Raw genomic sequence first — 22,953 nt, 5'->3', positions numbered from 1 at the left:
AAATCTTATATATACCCATGATAAATAAACCTACTTGTGACTTTCTGGAGAACTTCACATCATCTGGTCGCAATCTCTGTCTCTGTCTCTGTCTCTGTTTCTCTCTGTGTGTCTCTCTCTGTCTCTGTCTCTGTCTCTCTCTATATCTCTCTTTCTCTCTCCCTGTCTAATAACTTTGTTCATAACATCTATATTAAAAATGTATTTTAATAAATCTTCAAGTCTTCAAATAAGTTCAATTTAGAAATCTTTTCTGTGGTGAAGCAGGAATCCTGGTTATGCCTGAAGGCAGGCACCCAAGGGAAGAAGGGACACTTTAGGATACTGTAGAGGATGGAGTGGAGCTGGAAAGAAAATCAATTCCATCCTACTGACAGACACCCTCAGCTTATTATTGTGAATCTTTTGGATTACTGCATTTGTTTTTTTTTTTTTTGGTTTTTTTTTGTTAACAGGGTCTGACTATGAAGTAAATGGTGGCATTGAACTTATTACATAGCCCAGGCTGACCTTGATCTCAAGATCCTCTTGTTTCAGATTAATAGAGGAATGCATGCATGTTACAGAATACTTAGCTTCAGCATACTTTCGGTTAGATTTTTCCCCTTTGCTGACTTTTATGGACATAATATGCTTGTCATTCTCAGCCACCCAAATTTAAATTCTGGATGGATTAGATATGAGTTATTGCCCCCAAACTCATGTGTTGAAGGTCTTCAGTGTTCAGATGTGAGGATGTAAGGAAGTGATTGGATCATGAGACCTTTGACCTAATCAATGTTTTGATTTGTTGATGAATTCATAATTGATGGTGTCTGAATTTGTGGAAAACAGAAGATAAGAAGAAGAAGGTCACTAGGAACATGTCCTGAAAGGTTATGTGTTATCCCTGGTCTCTTTCAGTTCTTCTCTGCTTCTTGGATGCTGAGCTACAGATTTCATCAGCCATGCCCTTCTCCCTGAGGTAAGGTTACCACAGGCCTAAAAGCAACGGGGTCAGTTGGCCTAGACAGGAACCCCTGGGTGTATGAGGCAAAACAAACCTTTCCTTCCTTAGGTTGTGTATTTCAAGTATTTTGTAGTGAGAACAAAAACAACAATCTTAACACTTAATAAGCACGGATGCTGAACCAAAGCTCCCTGCATGGTGGCATTTGGAGCTGGGACCTATTCTGTGCATTTGTAACCCTATGAAATCATTGTAATTCTGTAAAATCATGAAGGTGGGTCATCATTATGGGATTCATGCTGTTTTAATTTAAAGACAGCTTCTGGCTGTCCCCTCTCACCCCTGCCGCTCCTTCTCATTTGATGGGTCCCACTCTCTCCCTTCCCACCATAAGAGGATACAACAAGAAGACAGCTGACTATAAGCAAAGAAAAGAGTGTTTACTAGGAACTGAACTGACACCCAGGACACCTGCAACTACAGGAGATGATGCTGACTTTATTATTATTGTTGTTGTAGTTTTTTGAGACAGGGTTTCTCTGTGTAACAGCTCTGGCTGTCTTGAAACTTGCTTTGTAGACCAGGCTGACCTTGAACTCACAGAAACCCACCTGCCTCTGCCTTCTGAGTGATGGGATTAAAGGCGTGTGCCGCCGCCGCCGCTGCCGCCGCCGCCGCCGCCGCCACCGCCGCCGCCGCCGCCACCGCTGCCGCCGCCACCGCCACCACCCAATGATGCTGACTTTAACTGAGCCAATGTTCTCTTTTTTCTCCTTTCTTTGCTGTTTTCTGTACAATCTCAAGGTTTGCACTGTGTTTCTATTCTTTTTGTTCGTGTCCTAAAGCATTCAATGTATATTGGCCAGCAATCTAAAGGTCTACGCACCTTGGGCCATGTTTGTTCCGCTTTTCCTTCATCACCATTCTATCTACATTAACAAAGGCAGGAGATAATTTTGAAAATCGGGGATACATTCTTCCCCTCATAATCTGTCCAGGGTATGCTTCCTTTCTTTCTATCTCTGTGTACCTCTTTTAGTGAAAAATCTCTAATAGAAAATCTTTTTGTTATTTTCAAAACACAAACAACCCTGTATTTCTGCCTTCCTTCATGAATATGGGGGTCTGTAGAGACACAGAAAACTGTAAGACAGAGCTCATATCTGTAGGAAAAGACTGACTATAGTTTTCTTTATGTACTTTCATATCCCAATTCTTTTATGCTGAATATTGTCTATTTTTAAAGTTAAGAGCATTAGAATATGATAGAAAATGAAATACTTTGACCATTGGTTTGCTAAATCAATACCAGATCGTTGTGTATTCTGATCATGCTTCTGTGAGATCTTCTTCTAGGGAACCATTTTATGTGATAATGTTACCATGGCACCATACAAGTATTCTCTTTCTTTAGCTCTTAAAATGGAGAAGTCCTACCATTCTGAGCTCAAGTTTCAGTTGTTCTGGGCTGATTTAATAGCAACTTCCATGGAAATGTGCTTTAAATGTTGTCTTCTACTCGACATTAGAAATTCTCCTTCTCATAATGGAATGTATCGTCTGCCTTCATGTAAGACTTCAGTGAGACTGTAAAGAAGTCATAGGCAGCACTCACTGACTTGGGGAGGATGGCTGAGTGCTCTTTCTGCTCTCATAACAGATCTGAGTGTGGCTGCAGTGGCATTGCACGCATCTGTGCATGGATGGAAATCCTTCCTAGAGGCGAGGTTTCCTCCAGAGCTACCAGCTTTCAGAGGCCCACGGTGAAAATCAGATTTCTATGGAAATTGCAGTCAATGACACTGAGCTGAAGTCATTGTTTCAGAGTTTCTGGTAGTTGGTCAACAGAAGAAATCTGGTTTCTGTTTACACAGAACTTCAGTGAGTCAATTAATCCAGGCTGTTCTTTAGCACACTGTGTTTGGGTTCTTGTTTTCTCTTGGGCTTAGCTTTAAATTGTTTTCTGCTCCTATTACACCAAAACCTATAGACTGTATATAGTCCAAATTAGCTTGTCCTGATAATTATAGCCAAGAGATTTCTTTAAGAGAAGGAAAGGAATCAAATCACCACTGATATCAGAACCCACCTGATAGTGTGCCTCCAAACTGGCAAGGAAAATTCACCATAGCACAGACACTGTACTTTCTATGTAGCAGGTATTCATGCAGATGCATTGTTTTCATTTGCTTTGTTCTGTTTAGGCTTCCCTTACTAGAGAATACCAGTGTATGTATCAACTGGAAGAATAAAATCCTGAGATTTCAATCATAAGGGAGAGAACACATGGATTTCCTCCCATTTCCTTCAGAAATTACAATAATTTTAATAGCAAAGCAATTTTAAGATGGCATAAATTCCTAAGATCAAAGAGAAAAGGAAACTGAAAAGTAGACAGACAGCCGATTATGACTGACAGTTAACTACAGAATAGCTGCAAGAATTAAGGGTGAACAAGAATAAAAATGTAGCCAAGAGCAGGAGGATTGAAATTACTCCCTACCCTCAGCTCACAGAATGTGGAATCTAAGCCTGTACTGTCCAAGCAGGAGACTAGTAGATTCCTATCTGATGACTCTCATCAGGCCAATAGAAAGATAAATAGTACTGTCTTGGGGTTCCTAATTCAGTGGTCCAATGAGCTGAGCAGGATAGTTGTTGCTATGAGGAGCCAGAGTGTGCATCATCAGACAGTGAGGATCATGTCTGGTCTCAACTCTCTAGACACCATTAACATCCATCTCCCAAACTCCCAGTGTCAGGACCATCCCAGTGTCTTTCCTCTGACCGAGAACCATGGCTCTGTATTAAAGCCCAAAGCCAGCAGGTTCCATTCACGCATGTTTCCAGGCAGTTTCTTAGTGCTTTACTCACTTTTAGACATGAGTTGACAAGCAGATATCCGAGAAGTAAAGCCATTAATGTAAAATGTGGAGTTCAAAGCAAACTTAAAATAGTTTTAGAGGCAGAAAAGACTGCAGCAAAAGATAAGTAAACTTCAAAATTTGTCATTCTTAGCAGGTGGTGGTGGTGCATGCCTTTAATCTCATCACTCGGGAGGCAGAGCAGGTGGATCTCTGTGAGTTCAAGGCCAGCCTCGTCTATAGATCGAGATCCAGGACAGGCACCAAAACTACACTGAGAAACCCTGTCTCGAAAAAAAACAACAACAACAAAAAATCATTCTCAAGGCTAGCAACATGGCTCATTTGGTAGAGTGCTTGCTGTAGAAGCATGAGGCCCTAAGTTCAGATCCAGAACACCCATGTAAAAAGCCAGGTGTGGTGACATGCTTACCTGTGACCTCAGTGCTGGTGACATAGGATCCCCACAGCTGACTGTCTAACTAGTGCAGCCAAATCAGTGAATTCCAGGTTCAGTGAGAGACCCTGCCTTAAAACAAGATCAGTGCTGATTGAGAAAGGTACCTGTGTGACCTCTGACCTTCATGTATATACATATGCGCGCGCGCAGGCACACACACACACACACACACACACACACACATATCACATGCATCAAAAGAAGAAAAAAATTCTCCATAGGAAGAGAAAAGTCAGTACAAATGAATTCTTAGACATTAACAGTATGATTACAGGAAAAAAAATGCAACGAAAATAGAAGAAAAAATTTGAGGTTATTTCCAAGAAAGTAGAGCAAAGATATACAGAATTACGGAAAACACAAAAATCAGCAGGTTGGATTAGTCAAGAGCTATGTGACGATTCCCAGGAGGAGACAATAACACAAGAGAAAGTGAAGATGTGAAAGAAACCATCAAAACTAAGCCGCAGGCCCTTTCCCAGAATGGAGGCATGCAAGATTTTCTTTTAACTGAAATGGGCCTCTGAGTTTCTAGCTTCATTGATAAAGCAGGTGATTCACACTGAAGCATGCCACTGTAAATTTTTAGAACAGAAGAGACAAAAGGCAGATTAAAGGCATTTTAGGAAAAATTTGTAACTGGGCTGGAACACAAGTTTTATAAACCTAGCTCTCAGGAGGCTGAACCAGTAGACTTCAAGCTCCAAGCTTGCAAGCCCAGCCTGGGCAACTTTGGGAGATTCTGTCTCAAAATAAAATGTAAAAGGAGGGTAGAAGATGTTACCAGTGGCAGAGTGTTTGCCTGATATACCCAAGGACCTTGGTCTGAGATATGTATATATTAATCCCATGGCTTCATGCAACTGAACAAAATAAACACTGCTCTATGCACTACTTTGGGGTTGTGGTTTGGGGCTTAGTCATTTCCCAGCTGTAAGATTTAAGCAGGTCACTTAATCTCTCTAAATCCCAGGTTGATAATCAGTAAAATCAAGAATTTTATTTACTAAACTAACATAAGCATGTCCCTGTGCTCTGGTGGATTGTAAAGGCACAATCCTTCACTTTAAATCCAAGGACAAAGTAACCAGGAAGTTGGGGTGTGTACAGAGTGTGGGAGCAGGATGTTTGCTTATTTTCTGTATTGCTGAGACAAAATACTTAACAAAAGTGACTCAAGGAAGAGTTTATTTGGGTCACAATTCTCCAGTAAATTGCAGGGAGGTCATGAAGGCAGGAGTGGGCTGGCCACATTCTGTCCACAGTCATAGGAATGATGGCGTTTGCCTAGCTAGCAATCTCTTTTTATGTAAACTTGAGACTCCAGCACATGGAACGGCACTGTCCACATTTTGGATGAGTCTTTCCACCTCAGTTAAACTAATCTATCAAATTCCTCACAGAAATGTTCATAGTGGTTCTAAATCCTATCAAAGTGACAAGAGGCAAAAAGTATTAGAGACTTGTATTAATGGAGCACTTCCTATGTACTAAGCAATTTGTCGTGTACTCAACCCAGTTATATTATTGGCCTTCTAACTGGAGAAAATTAGCTCTCAAAAAAGCAAAGTCATTTAGCTCTAGAAATAACCACATAGCAGGATTTAGGCTCAAATCTATCACGTTCATATGTCATTCTCCCTTCAAAAACAGATACCCTCAAAGGGTACTAGACCCACATAAGGAAGAGGCTAAGGGCAGCAAAGAGACTCAAAAAAGGCGGTGTCAGAGGAAAGGATATGTGGATTTTACTGGACATGGAGAAATCTGGACACAAAATCGCTTTCTCTCCCATCACTGTCTTAGTGCTGTCCTACTTCTGAAGCTTCACTCAGGAAGTGTTTGAGCATCTGTCCCATGCCAGGGACAGTGCTAGGCATGGAAGCATATAAAAGTAAGATGAAAGCAGAACAGGAGAAACAACGCTCTGCATCAGAGAAGCTTGCAGTGTATTCGTGAGAGGTGCTGCTGTAGATCACGAGAAGTGATATGCTAGGAGGAGCACCTGGCACAGCCAGACAGTGGCTGGAGAAAGGTGGGGGGAGCAGGGGAGTCTTCTCGGACATGCACCAGGACTGAACTTAGAGGAGCAGGCAACGTGAGGAAGCAGCTGCGGGAAAGAGTTCCCAGGCAGTGACATGATGTCCTGGGACACAAGCACCATGGTGAATTAGGGGGACAGCAGCTATCTCAGTCCAGTCCGAGCGTAGAGGAGGATCTGTCAGAGATGAAAGTGAACAGGTCTACAAAAGCTAGTTTATATGAGGATTCAAGTCCTAGAGAGTTTGGGTTCTTGAATTGTATAATATTAATGTGGAAAGAAAGGGTGGGGCTTGCAATGCATGCTCGTTCATTGCAGTATGATGGGTGCATTAGAGGGAGGAAGGCTGGAAGTAGGGAGGTCTGCAAGGAGGCTACTGAATTATTCATGGAAAAATGGTAAGTGGCCTGAACCAGGTAGTGATAGAGATGAAGAAAGACAGATGGATTTAAGAGTATACAAAACACTTAGCTCCCAACCATGCCTACTCTATTTCTGTTAAGATTTCTGCCTCAATCTTCATCACAGGACCTGCTCTGGAACTTGAGAAACTAGCGAAGACCCATCTGCAGAATCAGTGTGTTCCTTGTGTGGCCTTGTTAATGCCATAGAACCCTTTAAAGTTATAGCATAGAAAGAGGTTTAGGGACACTGCGCCAGAGACTGTCAGAGAAAAAGGATAGGGATGGGCATTCTTGGCAGAGGTGGCACATGGTAATGTGGGAAGGAATAGTGCATCAGGTTTTGAAGTTATATGAAGCTCTGTGTGGTAAGAGTGAAGGCAGTGTGGAAACAGGACAGGTGGGTAGACAAGAGAGGTAAGCATGGGCCAAATTCTAAGGAACCCCCTGTATGCGGTCCAAACAACTCCCAGGACTGTAAGGACTACTGGAGAATGGCAGATGGTTTGGCCAGAGCCCGTCATAGAAATGCCATTCCATTAGTAGCATGAAAAAGAGTTCAGGAGATAAATAGGCACTTTTAGAGGGTCTGTATCAAATAAGCTATGAACGAAGAAGGGAAATGGGGAAGAGAGTGCTTTTAGAGATCCTTAGGGGATAAATGGGTCATCATGGGTTGATGAATAGTTGAAAAAATATGAATGAGTTTCTAGACTTTAGTTTGAGGAGCTAGGTTATATTTTTAAGTCAGTCTTTCATAAAAAAAGAAAATGAACTAAGTAAGGGTGGTAGTAGATCAATCAGGGCCCCACAGGAATCAGATGACTCAGTTGTGATTTCTGAAGAAAGTTTTCAATGAACAAAAGATGTACAGAAGTCAACAAGAGATAGATGCTCAGATACCCAAGGTGTAACAACAGTGGGAAGATATCACTACCTGATGGTTTGAGAGCACAGGGAGAAAAATAAAATTACCAGAATGTTGTAAGATTTGAAGGGCATGACAGAAACTGTAGCCACAGACGTTCACTGGAAACATCACCAAGCAGGAAGGAGTCACTGCCTGCCCTCATGACCCTTCAATCCTTTCATCTTTGGCTAGGACACCATACTGGTCAAATCTGAATGCAGTCTCAAAGAAGTCATCAGCAAAGATCAGCATCCCAAGGTGCAGAGCCAAGCACATAATGGGAAAGAGAGGATCTGGAGGACAAGCAAATAGGAGCGGACCTTAAAAGACATTAATTAATCCTGTCAGTATTTTGACATCTAGATGTCTGTGGGGTGAATATATGAAGATCAGCAGTGTTCTCAGCTGTAGATAAATGTCTCGGTATTGTTGCCAAGTTTAGTGATGTCCGATCCTTCCTTCTCAAGGATTCTTAGGAGAATTAGATATGATATTGATCCTTTAAAAAGTGCTTGGGGATTTAAGTGTGGCATCTTGTATTCCACTGAGAAGTTACAACAATGCCTGTAGTGTATAAATTTCAGTATGGGAGCTCCTTTATTTCTTCAATAGTTGGCATGATACATGAAGTACTGTGGAAGAGGAAAGAGAGAAAGCAATAAGCCATCTCTGTGGTTTCTTTTTGTGATGGGAGTATTGCTTTTTAGACCAGGCTAGCCTTGAAGCCCAAATTCTCCTGAATGTTTAATTACAGGCATCACTACAACAATCCATTCACTCTTCTCTTTTTTTTTTTTTTTTTAAGATTTTTATTTATTTATTATGTATACAATATTCTGCCTCCATGTATGCCTGCAGGCCAGGAGAGGGCACCAGATCTCAGATCTCATTATAGATCATGTGGTTGCTGGGAATTGAACTCAGGACCTCTGGAAGAACAGCCAGTGTTCTTAACCTCTGAGCCATCTCTCCAGCCCTCAATCTTCTCTTAACACAGACTAAGTTCTCCAAATCTTTGTCATATTCAACCCCCCTCCCCACACACACACAGAAATTTCTGCTTTGGGTAATTAATTTTCTCTATTTTCTTTAAGTTTTAAAGACTCTGCCTAATGACATATGTAAATAACTATACTATCACTTTGAATATAGTCCTGGGAATGAGGTGTGATTTAGTGGCTGAATGCTTACCTAGAAACATGGTGTGTATATGCCTATGTGTATGTGTGCCCTTATAGACATGAGCAGTGTTGGAGATGGAATTAAGGGCCTGGGCACTCTACCACTGAGCCCTGGATCTAACCAGAATATACTCTGAATGAAACTGAAACCTATTCAGCATAATTTACTCATTCACCAGAAAATGTTCCCTAGTGCATCACCAACTAGGCATTTGACAGGGTGAAGTGCCCCAGACTACATTGTGGCTCTTCATGCACCTGGAAGATCATGTGACAGTATTGCCTGCTGCTACTATAGTTTAGGCACTTGCTGACTCATGATTGTGATTTTTCTCTGGAGCTGGTGAAAGTATTTATAAGTATCCTCAATAATGGCAAACTCATCCTCTGAAGAGGAGATTGATTTTGCAAATAGCTGGAAGCCATTGGGTACTAATGGCCAGCATGAAGGACCTTCCCAACTTGTAACTCATAGAAATAGAAGGAAATTAGACCCGACCTCACAGTTACCAGCTCTGCAATGCAGGGGCAAGCCATTCTTTCAACATATCTTTAAAATTTAGTCTTATTAAGACATGCATTTTCAGAATCTACTCATGAAAATACACTTGGGTAGTCAAGGTGGCTCATATTACCTGTAGTAAAGAAACAAGGTGGCTATTTTAAGTAATGAGAGTTTTCTTATCTGCTAACAATGGACTCTGAAGACAGCCCCCAAAGAGGAAGCTCAGAAACACTCTTGAGGTATGGCACCATGATTGGAGCAAGTGTGTGTTTTCTTAAAGACACAACTTTCATTTTATTCTCTTTAGAATTGTTTGTTAATAGCCATGTTAGTCCTACTTGGTAGTTGAACTCTTTAGTTCTATATGACAGTTGCTCCATCTTAAAATAAATTTCAAGACATTGCCAAATATTAATGTCTCAGCACATTTCTTCCTGTAAAGAGCCCCACTCTCCACCCAGACTTCCCTTTAGACTTTGTAGATCTATAGAATGGAGGCAAACTTGGACTTTAATTGGAGGGGTAGAAGGAGAGAGAGAAAGAACAGAGAAGCCTGAACTCTTTAATGGGGGTGGCCATTCTTACTGTGTCTTTGAATGCCACAGAGCTGTCTTCAATGATTTGCTTACTGTGGGCAAAGATGAACAAGTTTGAATGAGGCATCACAATAGGTGATTTATCCACTAAGACTTATCCACTTGTGGTTTATGTCGGCCATTATAATGAGGGCCTATTTGTTTCCTATGTAATTAACATCACAAGTCTGGGATGTTTTCTGAGAAGTCACGTGACTCATTTACCTGGTGGTAGATGTAATCGTTTGCTAGATCTAGAGATGCGTTTCTTTGGTGTACACATAATCTTTGAAGGAAGACAGGTATGTGCATGAAGATACACATCGAGTCTAACCAGCTGAATCGCAGTAGCAGTATCCCACTCTTTCCTTGACTCTATTCTTGCTCACTCTCTGTAGTGGTCGCTGTGAAATGCCCTGTATATAACCACATATCTGAACATTTGGCCAGCTGATGACACTGTTTGGGAGAGTTGTGGGGCCTTTGGAAGGTATAGCCTTGCTGTGGAAACTTTGGGAGAAATAGTAGTCACTGATTTAGGATGGGGTGGCATTTTACAGATCAGTACCACTTTCCATTCACTCTCAGTTTCCTGACTGAGGATGTAAAGTGACCATCCAGCCTAAGGATCCTGCCATCATGTCTCTCTCAGTATGATAATACTATTGCCTCAAACTAAGCAAAAACCAAACATGCCCTCCTTAACTTGCTTCTTGTCAGCTATTTGATCACAGAAACTGAAAAGAAATACATATCCCTACCCAAATCTTACAGCAATGCAAATAGAACACCCCATGGAGTTTTAGTAAACAAACCTCATGGGGTCTGGAGAGATGGCTCAGGGGTTAAGAGCACTTGCTACTCTTATAGGAGAGCCAAGTAATTCCCAGCACCCACTTGTACCTCACAGTCACCTGTGACTTCAGCTTCAAGTCATCTGACACCCTCTTCTGGCCTCTGAGGGTGATATACTCACATGCACATACACACTCAGATACTACAACATAATTTTTTTTTAATCTTAAAGAATAAACCTAATCATACCCCTCCTTTCTTACATACCTTCAAATGGTGCCTGTGACAATTAAGAAGGATACTTAAGCTTCTTTAGCCTAGCATGTTAAATTCTGCTTGAGTTAATGCCTACCTGTTTCCCCAGCCTTGTCTCAAGCCTCTCTCTGCTTCACTAAGCCGTGGACATCACTTAGTTCTTTGAATGTGCAGTATATCGTACCTGTGGCCTGTTCCGTGCTGTTTCTGCAGCTCAGAACGCCACTTTCCCACTCTTTCACTTGAGTTTCCCTTACTGCTCCTTTAGATCTCAGCTATAGAGTATCTTCCATCACCCAACCCTTCTCCACAGAGTTGCTCAGCCTCTCCCTGCTCCATTAAGGACTGTATATCTCAGAGCTATCACTTCATGTTTTTTTTTTTTAAACCAATTTTAAACTTAAACTTTGGCATTTGAGATTATTTGATTTGTTACTATTTGGTTAAATGCAAATGTCTCTCCTACTAGATTTTAAATTGAACGAAGTCAGAGACCATGTTGTTCTGCTTACTATGATCACTTCTTGGCACACAGGTGTAGCTGGAAGTTTTCCTGTGTCCTGGCCTGCTGGCAGTCAGGACAAATCTCTCCCACTCCCGTCCCCCAAGTAAACACACAGACTTATATTAATTATAGCTGCTTGGCCAGCAATGAATAAGTCTCATTGAACAAATGAATGAGTGAATGAATGAATGAATGAATGAGAGGGTCAGAAATCTGCATGTGCAAAGATCAAGTATTAGTGATTTGGGAGATTTGGGTTGAATCGCTGAATATAGACACATAATAGATATTTGTGAACATCTATTGATTTTTAAAATGCTCCTGACAAATGGGGAGTAGGAAGGAAGGAAGGTTATTTAGTTAATAGAATGAATACTATGCTATTTATCCATTCAGTCACCTTCCATTCATTTTTGTTCATTCTGATGCCTACTCAACCAAACAACTGCACAATAATATAATCCAGGTGTTTATCTGATTATCCTGCTCTAGAGACCTGAGAGAAATTAGAGAGCAAAGTGACTAGCTCAGTGGCTTGGTGGTCCCTCTTTTACACCAGTTGGAACAAGTTGATCAGGAATATAAACTATATTTTGGACATTTGAAAATGCAGTTACACCTTTGATTGAGGTTTCTATCCTATGGTTACTAGGCAGCAAAATTATAATTTTATTATCAACAGTAACATATTTGATCTATTTTCTTACCTTAGTGAGCAACAATCCCACCTCTGCCTGAAACAGAATAACTTAATTGTTGAATTCATAACAGAAACAGCAATGTTGGAGAACAAAATTCATGGACTGTTCTTGTGCTCTGAATAAAAGATGTAATCGGATGCAATCATTTCATTAATACACACATGGCCCTGTAATGGAAATACTGGGGACCAGATGGCCAGGAGTGGACTGAGATGAAATGAGATGGGTGTTTTCAGTTTAGCAACTAACTACTTAGCCTGTGTGGATTATATTAAGTACTTACAGAACCACATGAACACATTTCAGAATGAAATTCTGGCTTTGTGTCCAGCAGCAGCTATTCCTATCACCAGGAAAAAGCCCACTTCATCAGGCTTGTTAAAAGCTATTGCTGCTCTGCAGTTAATAGTGTACATTATTGCAGTAAATAATTTGACTGCATATTGGAGTCAGAATAAATTAAATATTTTTTCTTTTGAAAATACAAATGCATAGATTTCACTTCCAGGAATGCTGATTTAATTGGTCTGGAGGACAACTTAGGCACTGTTGGGTTTTAAAGCTCCCTGGTGATTTTAAGATGCAGTAAATATAAGAATCATTGCATTTGTGTGATTCCCATATTTTCACAAGTTGGACCCTTTATAGGTCAATAAATGAAGCAAGTGCTTTTGTGGTATATTGTCTGGAAAGGCTTAAATATCCCTTGCTCCCAAATAGCCATTCACTTTTTAAAGCACAACATTTGAAAAACTACCTAAAAATGTTCATTTCTTTGGATGAAGGCTTTGCAACTTAAATAAGGATAATTCCTCTGAGAGGGATAATACATTAAGTGGTTATCAGTTATTAACACCCCGTGCGTGTTCCTTTATCGGATTACTTTCCTTTGTGGTAGTAGAGTAAGGGGTGGGAGTGAGTGATGCGTGGTGATGGAGGAGTCAATGATCAACAGGATATGGATTCAAGGTGGGTTCCAAATATGGGGTATTTGTCCACTCTATAATCAGGGGACAGTCTATTATCAGGGTAAAAAACATAAGTATATACCAAGAGTCTCAACCTTCCTAATGCTGCAACCCTCGAATACAACTCCTCATGTTGTGGTGACCCCAACCATAGAATTATTTCATTACTACTTCATAACTATAATTTTGCTGTTATGAATTATAATGTAAATATCTGATATGCAGAATATCTGATCTACCACCCACAATGGGGTCACAACCAACAGATTGAGAACTGCTGAATTAGACTGACCATGGAATGGATGACAAGTAAGAGTGGCACCTCTCTAGTCTCACTCAGCTATGGAAACAAGAGGCCCTCCATAGCGGTCCTTACTTTGGGTGTCTAAGAGAGAGCAGAAGCCAGCTTGATTGTCAAAAATGACCTCTGAACTAAACCATTCCAGGTCTCTGGAATCCCCACAAAACAGATGTTGACTGAACTTCTGGAAGTCAAGAAGCAGGCAACCAGTAGAGTCCACATGGGGCTTGAACATAAGCTCCAGCTCTTAGAGATGTTTCCTCTGTGGATTCATTCCAATCCCACCTTATAATTTTGGAAGCTTATAGAAGGTAGCAGGAAGAACCCAACTCTTAAGTCTGACTTTCAGCATCACACTGGTGTAAAATAAGCAGAGACAGGGTTCATATGACAACCAAAAGATAGCCTCCCGGTTTGAAAATTTCTCAAGGGCAGGCCCTACCCACATGTATTTCCCCTGTAATTTCCTCATCTCTTTTATACAGACTGGAAACTCAGCAGGAGACATAGCTATATTCTGCATGGCTGGGGCTCTGGGTGGACAATGACAAAGAGATCGTGGAGAGGCGGGTACCCAGACACCAGGATGGCTCTTTGGCACTGTAGCTGAATAACTTCTGAACAGCTTTGACTTAAAAGAAATCTCTTCCTGCGGGTCTAATGAGCCTCCCTGGGAAGCTCCCAATGTGAATGGGAATCACGACTTGACATAAACGGGAAAGATTATGTGTCAGCAGGACTGATTTGATTCTTAATGGAGTGTTAATTTATTTGCTGTGATTTCACACATCTGCTTTGGTCACAATGCCATATTACGTTGATGCCTGAGACATTACTGCGTAAGGTATATTTTCTATATACAAGGTGAATGAGGAGTGGGGAAATTGTACATGTGATTTTTTTTAAAGGAGTACATACTCTTATTCAAAGGGCTAGCAGGAGGAAGATGGTAGATTTGACTATCAGTTAGAAACATGATTTCTTGAGGCTAAGTCACAGTTTGGAATTTGGGCTCATGAGATGGCAGCAATTCTGGCCATATTTAGGACTGTTTATGATCAGTAGGTTGAGCAGCTTTATTCCCCTTTAAGACAGTAAATTTTGTGCATCTTTCCAGGCAAGCATTTCCCTAAAAATCTGGGCTGAGATTTAAACATATGGAAGAAACACAAAAGATAAAAAGGGAGACATCATTTTGCACCAAAGAGTAAAATTTCATTTGCCATTTATATTTTTTTAAGTCTCCTAAGACAGGTTAGTTTTATCCTGTCAGAAGACAATTGGATGTTTTCATTGGTGAACAGATGCATGTAGGTGCCCCCCCCGGGGGGGGGGGGAGTGAATCTCAGTTAACTCTTGTTTGTGAATGAAATGTGAAAGACTTTAACCTGGAGACCAGTCCCAAACAGAAGGAAGTCTCTGTCCCCATCGCACAAACCCTGGGAGACTGCAGATGTTGGTGCTTCCCAGGAGAGCTGCCTCCAGGGCTCTGATCAGCTTTCCAAGGCCACCTTGCTGATGCTGATGCTGCAGCCTAAGCTTTGCTGCTGCAGCACTCCCTGGGTTAGATCAGGAAGTGCCAGGACCACAGGGAAGAGGAAAAGAATGGAGACAAGAGCAGCAAGAAGGCTTTCCCCAGAGTAATCCAGGCCACCCCTAATGTGTTAAGATTCCCACATATAAATGGATCCCCTCTTCCTCTGTCTTAAATATGATTACATTACAGAAGAGAACTGAGACCACCTCCAATCAGGAGACATGTAGCTCTCCCAGGTCACAAGAACTAGATGGCCTGAGTGTCTTCACCATACTCTCCCAACAAATGCTTGATTTCCACAATGCTAAAGACACTGTGGAAAGCACCATGAGGAATACATGCCCTCTGTCCTCCCAATAACATATGTTCCAGTAAAGCAGAGGTCAAAAGATCAACCTTCGTTTTCACAAGTATGGAGTTCCAGTGAGGTTTCACTTACCGGATATTTAGAGTGGAGTTGTTAACAGGTTCATGTGGAACCTGTGGTTGAAGAAAATGAAGTTTTAAGCATATATAAAGATAAGAGCACATCTAGACAGACCCACATAGTAGAATTTATCATTGTTAATAACTCTACATTCCATTCCTGAGTCAGGATGTTCAACCCACACCCTTTGCTAGTCTTTGGAGTCTTTCCTTCTAGATGAGACAAAGCTTTTCCAATCTTGGTTAATGGGCATTGTTATTTGCTAAGACAGGGATTTACAAAGTAAGCAAACCAGAAGTCATTGTGATTTAGATACTCACAGGTACCTATGTCTCTATGATCCAAACCACTTTAAAGGCCACAGTCGTCACAGTTTTACATTATCTCAGTCTTCCCAAAGACTCTGAATACCACATTTGCCACTGTATGCTAAAGAAGCCATGAGGCATGAATTATGCACTCTGTTTCCTAAGGATTTATGGTCCAGGAAGAGATCCAAAGCCAAGAGATCTACCTTCACTCTAACATGTACAGTCCCTATGAACTTCCACTTACTGAGTCACAGATAGGCCTGTTTTCGGATCTGTGAAGAATGGGGTAAGATTTCCTGATATCTAGGATTCATTCCTATACTAGCAAAGGTGGAATTTTAAAAAATCTCCAAATTTCAAGTGATAAGAGCTTGTTAACAACTCCAAAACTTGACCCTTAGTTCCAGACTTTAATTTAGCAATCTGATATGGGAACTCAGTGTCTGTATTCTTAACCTACCCAGGTGGTTTACCGAACACTAAGGTTAATTCTATATGTTCTACATTTGATTTTCAACTGGCGCCCTTGCTTTAGCATTGTAGAATGAGCTTCAAATTAGAATTAATGGGAGGAACTTTTCAGTTGACTTAAATAAGTAATTTCAATCAGAGGGGAATTGAGAAGTCAGAATCCAGCCAGAAGAAATAATGCCCCGAGGAAGCTCAGAGATGTCCAGCTGTACATAGAACCTCTTTATATTTAATGCAGAACAATCAAGGCAAATTATTCATTGAAAATGGAGTAGATTGGGCTCAAAAGAGGAAGGGAAGCATAGATGTATTAAACAACTTATGCATGATTTCTGAAAATAAAAATAGTCAAAAGTTGGATCTTTTTTGGATTTTGTACTCCCAATCTTTGGAGTGACATTTGCATTTTCTTTCTAGATATCATTTCTACAACTCTTGCACATTCCCTCAATGAACTTTTGACCTCTGGAACTACAAAAGTTTGAAATTTAAAGTAATGAAATTTAATTGATGAACATTTTAAGATTGTTTTTGTCCCACGGAAGTTTCTTACTGTCTATAATTTCGGTTTCCTAAATGTATTTTCATACAGTTTAACACAGAAATTAGGGTTTATGCTTTTTCTGTTTATTGTAGTACAGCTGACAACTAAAATTTCAATAAATAAAATAAAAACAGTTGTTTTAAAAATATGGTGGTAAGAATAAGTTTTTGTAGCCTTAAAAATAAACTATTAGTGTGTCATAAGTTTTACATAGAAGTGTTTTGGGGTCTTTATATACCAATGGTACATGTGTGTCTTTCATGTGTCATATTGAAGCATATTTAAAAATAAGCTGATGATTAACAATTCAGTCATAGCCTAATGATTGAAGTTTGCATTAGACTCACTGTCTATAAAGGTTTGGCAAGACCTAAGCACAGAAGACGATTTGGAGTTATACAACTTATTAGGGGACATTTAAAGGTAGTTAAACAGATTGCCTTTGGTACTTTCTCATTCATTTTCTCTCTACAATTCTTTACTCCAAAAATGTCTGCCATAGATGGAGCAAGTATAGGGACTCAAGGGAGCAAAGAGAAAACCTGAGAATGTGTATCACATTTGAGATGAGGGAATCACCATCCCATCTGTTAGCCAACTGGAAAAAAACTCTTTCTGTCTCTATTCTCAAACATGTTTTTCTGCCAAGAGGGTGAAGCTACCCCTGCCTTAACCATAACATTCCCTTTCTCTCCTCCATATTTCATCTTTGATGGACTCCATGAAGATCTGCTTCCTTGGGCTAGATGCGTCAACCCCAAGAGACAATCTTGGTGCAGTCATTCCTCAGATGCTCAAGCTTGTGTTCTGTCTGTAAGCATTATGCGTGCAGAAGGGCATGTGTGGGAACTCTGAGTCCTACTCTGCACCCTTCCTCCCAGTCTCAGGACCACCAGGTACCCAACTGACTCAGTTGTTCTAGACTCAAAGCACATGCTAGTGTAGCTTATATAATATACATATGTGTGTGCTCCCTGAGGGTAATTAAGGCTGCATTATATTCCTAAGACCAGCTAGCAACCCTTTCCCAGTCAGATTTTTGGAAGGATGACAAGTCCCAAACTCATTGTGCTTTTGGTATTTATAGGAAACACTCCCAACTTTGATGTCTCCTAAAACTGACCCTCAGCTAATTAGCAGCCTGGTGTGATTTTTTTGAATTTTCCTGGGACCAATTAAGTAAGGTGCTGTAGATGGAACCGACAACAAAATGTAAATTTAAAAACCGCTTCTGGAATCTGCTCATTGAGGGAGGGAGAAAAGCAAAGGCTGAATAAGGAGAGTCGGGGGTGGGGTGAGATTGCGAGCTGCTGTTTCTGCTAGATGAATGCTGAATCTCCTTAAATTCAGACTGGACCGTGCTAATCTGAACAGAGTACCCCCTACTCGCATCAGTTACGTGCAGATAAAAACACAGCCTCCTAATCTGTGTAGGGAGAAATGAGAACTCATCGTGGCCAGTCCACTGGCTCGCTGCTAGGCACCTGTTTGGTTGGCAAATACTTTGTGTCCAGACCTTCATGCTCAGAACACCTTCACACCTGCATTCAAGCGTCAGCCAGCAGGGAGTCTCATTGGGTCTTTCTCACTCCAGCATCTGATCAGCTCACCGAAGCCAGGACCCTCTGCAGCACTCTTGCGGAAGGCTGTCCTCTCCCAGTAAGGGCTAAAAAGAGCCCTTCCCCCAACCAGCACTACCATCTAGAAAAGGAATTTCAGTGGTGTCTCAGAAGGCCTAAAGCTAAAGGTGAGGGACAGGCGGGGACAAGCTAAGCTACCTACTCGGGTCCCTCCTCACTCACCTACGAGTCTGCTCCTCCTGCGGGAGGCCGGCGGCCAGGTGAGGCTACCTGGGAGCCCCAGAAGCCCCAAGGGGCGCTGCAGTCCTTGGTCTCCCCATCCCCGGCGCAGCGGGGGACTCCAGACCGTCTCCTCCCCCCCGCAGCGCGCGGCCGCGGCCCCTCGGGCTCCGACGCTCGGCGACAGCGGCACGCCGCGCTCTGCTCCCCTCCGCCGACCTGGCGTGACGCAGGCGGAGACTACTTAAGGGCGGATTAGAGGCGGTGGCCGCGGATTCCCCAGCCCCGCAGCCAGCTCTGCGCGCCGCAGCAGCGCGGGAGCGCCAGGTGCCCGCTCCAGTGACAGGCACCGGGGACGGTGCGCGGACCCAGACCGCAAGATCTCGGGGAAGGCGGCGCAGAGACCAGTCTCCCGCGGGCAGGAGCTCGGCCACCTGCACGCTGCCACCCAGCCCCGCCCCTCGCCGGGAGACTGCGGGAGTCAACCTGACTCCCGGACGGCAGCGGGGTGCTGGCCAGCTCCTCCGCACCGCGCCAACAGCCCCATTGGTCGGGACGCGCATAGATTGCTTTCCCCTTACTCCCCTTTTTTAAGTGCAATAAAAGGGGGAGGGGCTCGTGGATTTTTTTTTTTTTAAACATTTTTTGTTTGCTTCTTTAATTGGGGGCAATTCGCTCCCCGGTCAGGAGGTGCGGCCCGGGGAGGGGCCAGGACCAGGAACGTGCCCGGTACTGCCCAGTCTTTGTCTGCTGCCTCCGGATGCACAGCGATGGGGGAATGGACCATCTTGGAGAGGCTGCTGGAAGCCGCGGTGCAGCAGCACTCCACTATGATCGGGAGGTAAGGGCACCAAGCCAGCCGTCAGCGGGCCCGTCGGGCGGCCCTTGGGAATATCTTCTCCCATCTCTAATGACCCTCAGACCCCCAGCTGGCCCTCTGCCTCCTCCCCATCCTCTGTCCAAGTGCTAGTGTTGCCTGCATTAAGGGATTACCCGAAGCCCAGTGACGCCCCCCTCCTCCAGTTACTCCTGACCAGATCCCCCATACTTTCTCTATAAAGCACCACAGGGGGAAGGGGTTCACGCTTCCCTCATCAGAAAAGGACTTGTGGACTCAGTCCTGGTACCCCCACTCTCCAGAGTCAGTGCCAATCTCCATCTGGTTCCCTAAATAGAATCTACAAGGAAGGCAGAATTGCATTTGGACAGAGAAGGGCAAGTGGGGAGATGGATTTGCTCATCACAGCAGATGCATCATTCTTTAACAGATATTTATTAAGCTAGACTCTGTTCTCCATTAAAACTTAATGCCAGAAAGCCGTACACATAGCTGGCTTCTTTTTTGTGGATATCTATATGTATGTATATATGCACATATGTATGTGTAGGATATATATTTATTTATTCATATTTATCTCTACCTGCAGCTATCTATTTATGTATATAGACATGTGAGTTTTGTATTCATAACTGTTTCTATGGACAATTAAGTTCTATATGTTGAGACTAGGACTTATACATGTAGGGCTCAATACTCACCCCATGTGTAGACCCTCAAACACACATTCTCTGTAAAAGATTCTACATGCATTGGCCAGAGTAAAGATGTGTTTAGAGTCTCTAGACATTCTTCATATAGAGCTGAAATATACACATTACAAAAGGACCATAAACAGTGTATGAAATTGTGCAGATGTGAGATCCTTGTAATATGAAGTATTCCAAGCTTACCAGCACCAAGCAGATAAGGAAGAGATAAAGTTGTTTTCCAGGCTCTCAGTTCAGCACCACTCAAGGGTGGACAGCTCCCCTGTCCAAGGACTGGTAAACACTGAAAACAGGAAAGATCAGGGACTTCCCATCAGTGACTTAGCCTATGAGAACCTCTCTCCCCCCCTCCTTTTCCTCTGCTCAGGATCCTGTTGACTGTGGTGGTGATCTTCCGGATACTCATTGTGGCCATTGTGGGCGAGACGGTGTACGATGATGAGCAGACCATGTTTGTGTGCAACACCCTGCAGCCCGGCTGTAACCAGGCCTGCTATGACCGCGCCTTTCCAATCTCCCATATACGTTACTGGGTCTTCCAGATCATAATGGTGTGCACCCCCAGTCTCTGTTTCATCACCTATTCTGTGCACCAATCGGCCAAGCAGCGCGAACGCCGGTACTCTACTGTCTTCCTGGCCCTGGACAGAGACCCCACTGAGTCTATAGGGGGACCTGGAGGAACTGGGGTTGGGGGCAGTAGTGGGAGCAAACGAGAAGATAAGAAGTTGCAAAATGCCATTGTCAACGGGGTGCTGCAGAACACAGAGAACACCAGCAAGGAGACAGAACCAGATTGCTTAGAGGTTAAAGAGCTGACTCCACACCCATCAGGGCTGCGCACAGCAGCAAGGTCCAAGCTCCGAAGACAGGAAGGTATCTCTCGCTTCTATATCATCCAAGTGGTGTTCCGAAATGCTCTGGAGATTGGATTTCTGGTGGGCCAATACTTTCTATATGGCTTCAGTGTCCCGGGGTTATATGAGTGTAACCGATACCCCTGCATCAAGGAGGTGGAATGTTATGTGTCTAGACCTACTGAGAAGACAGTCTTTCTGGTGTTTATGTTTGCTGTGAGTGGCATTTGTGTGGTGCTCAATCTGGCTGAACTTAACCATCTGGGATGGCGCAAGATCAAACTCGCTGTCCGTGGGGCCCAGGCCAAGAGAAAGTCGGTCTATGAGATACGTAACAAAGACCTGCCTCGAGTCAGTGTTCCCAACTTCGGCAGGACTCAGTCCAGTGACTCCGCCTATGTGTGAAAAGGCAGGTTGGGGAAGGCCTGCTGGGTGGCAAGTAGCCCCGAGGCAGATGATGACTCAAGGGTAGACAGACCTGCCCTCATTTATGTGATGCTCGATATCAAGGTCTAGGAGACGGATCTTAAGGGGTCTTCATCGGCAAAGAGAAAATGTAGAACTGTCATCACACGTCCCACCATCGGTTCTACAGAGACAATTGGGTAGAGTGACTAGATGACTGAGCCGGACTTCCTTGGGCCTTTCTCTTTAATGGCCCTTCCTGCTCCTGACAACAGTGGCCTGGTACAGCTGCCAAGCAAGACTTAGCTCTGCCGAGCTCTGTATTCTGATGAATGGCATGAGTCAAATACTCATTGATATAAAATTTGTGACCCATCTCAGCACATCCCTTCATCCTGGGCTGCAGAAAAAAAAAAAAAAAAACAAACACCCCTGAGGATCTTTCTCCCCCATCAGCATGCCCCTTTCCCTCAAACCCAGGATAGCATGCCAGCTTTTCTGTTTCCTTGATCTGGCCTTATATTAGCCCTAACACAGTTTATCTGCAAGCTAGAGGGAATTACATGGGGTGCTTTTTGGAGACTGGCCAGGGCAGAGGTTTGCAGTAAGAGCCCCATATGACTGGTTCTTAGTCATTATGAAAACCTTAGGAATGTCTCAATATTTCCAATTTTTTTAACTCAAATTGCACTGGTGCTGTTTATTAGGGGTGGGGGATGGGAGGGAGGGAATATCAACAACACTTCCGTGAGATGGTCATTTCACTGTTGAGCATGTGTTTCTGAGCTTTGGGATAGTTCTGCCTTCTAGCTTATGGACTGTGGATAGTATTAACAATATGGTTTTTGTTGAAATGGAGGGTATCTACTCAAGACACAGAATTTCTAACTGGTAGATCTTGCTCATTTTCTTACCTAATTTTGTTGTGCTACACAGCTGCACATCATTTTGCCATGGTTTGAATTTACCTGTGTGCTCACACCAGAGACCTTAATCAGCCCATGTCAATCCCAACTTATTTTATCATAAGTTATTTTTGAAACACACACATGCACACAATCACTGGTTTAAGAAACCTGGAAGTAAACATTATTGGCTAATATGTGTTTATGGATACTTATTTGAGACATATACCAAAGGTTCAAAAACCTGTTGTTTGAACTGAGGCAATTCTCCTCTGTTGCTCTTATTTATTTAAGTGCCATATTCCACCTTTCACACCCACTGTGTATTTAGCTGAAGCATTAGGCAAGAGTAGTATTCAGATAATACATTTTTATGGAAGCCCTCTATTTCCTTTGAATTATTATTATTATTATTATTGGTTTTTTGATTTAGATATGGATGTGGTATGTTATACAACTGAGGATTTGTTTAAAATAAAGTTCTTGCCTTTTTTTATAAACTGTGAAGAGTCTGCATTTTTCTATTTTTATTGGAGTTCTATTTGTTTAAATAAATGTTCAAAATGTTACAGTGGAGGGACATTTGGCCCAGGGAGTGAACAATAGATGAAACATATCTGAGGGATGAATAATAAAGTCCAATCCTCCATGAGCAGACAAAGAGAAGCTGGCAACTTTTATGAATGTTTAAATGTGAATGGTGATGTATTTAAGTGTTATTCCCTTCTTTCTGACTTT

General features: G+C 42.5%; 1 protein-coding gene and 1 long non-coding RNA gene across 12 annotated transcripts in view; one reads left to right on the top strand and one right to left on the bottom strand.

Moving 5' to 3' along the window:
* LOC128100637 (uncharacterized) overlaps nucleotides 1-19,268 on the bottom strand; it is a 53,522-nt gene extending 34,254 nt beyond the window's left edge. For 7 of the 11 annotated variants that reach the window (XR_008214851.1, XR_008214855.1, XR_008214852.1 and 4 more), the window contains exons 1-3: nucleotides 18,504-19,268; nucleotides 15,388-15,428; nucleotides 4,247-4,342 (exon numbers count right to left, since the gene is read on the bottom strand). This is a non-coding gene — a long non-coding RNA (uncharacterized LOC128100637). Of the gene's footprint in view, nucleotides 1-4,246; nucleotides 4,343-12,148; nucleotides 12,176-15,387; nucleotides 15,429-18,503 lie in introns of all 11 variants that reach the window. The other 4 variants (XR_008214850.1, XR_008214856.1, XR_008214853.1 and 1 more) reach the window with 4 other exon arrangements.
* On the top strand, nucleotides 18,083-22,718 carry Gjd2 (gap junction protein delta 2). The gene is made up of 3 exons (XM_052723076.1): nucleotides 18,083-18,448; nucleotides 19,188-19,341; nucleotides 20,416-22,718. Exons 1-3 carry the CDS (start codon nucleotides 18,142-18,144, stop codon nucleotides 21,308-21,310), a joined length of 1,356 nt encoding a protein of 451 aa, XP_052579036.1. The 5' UTR covers nucleotides 18,083-18,141; the 3' UTR covers nucleotides 21,311-22,718.
* The last annotated feature ends 235 nt before the right edge of the window (nucleotides 22,719-22,953 follow it).

This window comes from Peromyscus californicus, unplaced genomic scaffold, assembly GCF_007827085.1.
Source record: "Peromyscus californicus insignis strain IS unplaced genomic scaffold, ASM782708v3 Scaffold_7__1_contigs__length_154581171, whole genome shotgun sequence".
Taxonomy (NCBI): Eukaryota; Metazoa; Chordata; class Mammalia; order Rodentia; family Cricetidae; genus Peromyscus; species Peromyscus californicus.
This window is presented reverse-complemented; position numbering and strand designations above follow the sequence as displayed.

Bases quoted from the DNA above. Each gene is read 5' to 3' on its own strand.
- Gjd2 (XM_052723076.1), top strand. From the start codon at position 18,142: ATGAGAACTCATCGTGGCCAGTCCACTGGCTCGCTGCTAGGCACCTGT. The intron at 18,449-19,187 runs GTGAGGGACAGG...CTCCCCGGTCAG, and splicing joins CAGAAGGCCTAAAGCTAAAG to GAGGTGCGGCCCGGGGAGGG. The intron at 19,342-20,415 runs GTAAGGGCACCA...TCCTCTGCTCAG, and splicing joins CACTCCACTATGATCGGGAG to GATCCTGTTGACTGTGGTGG.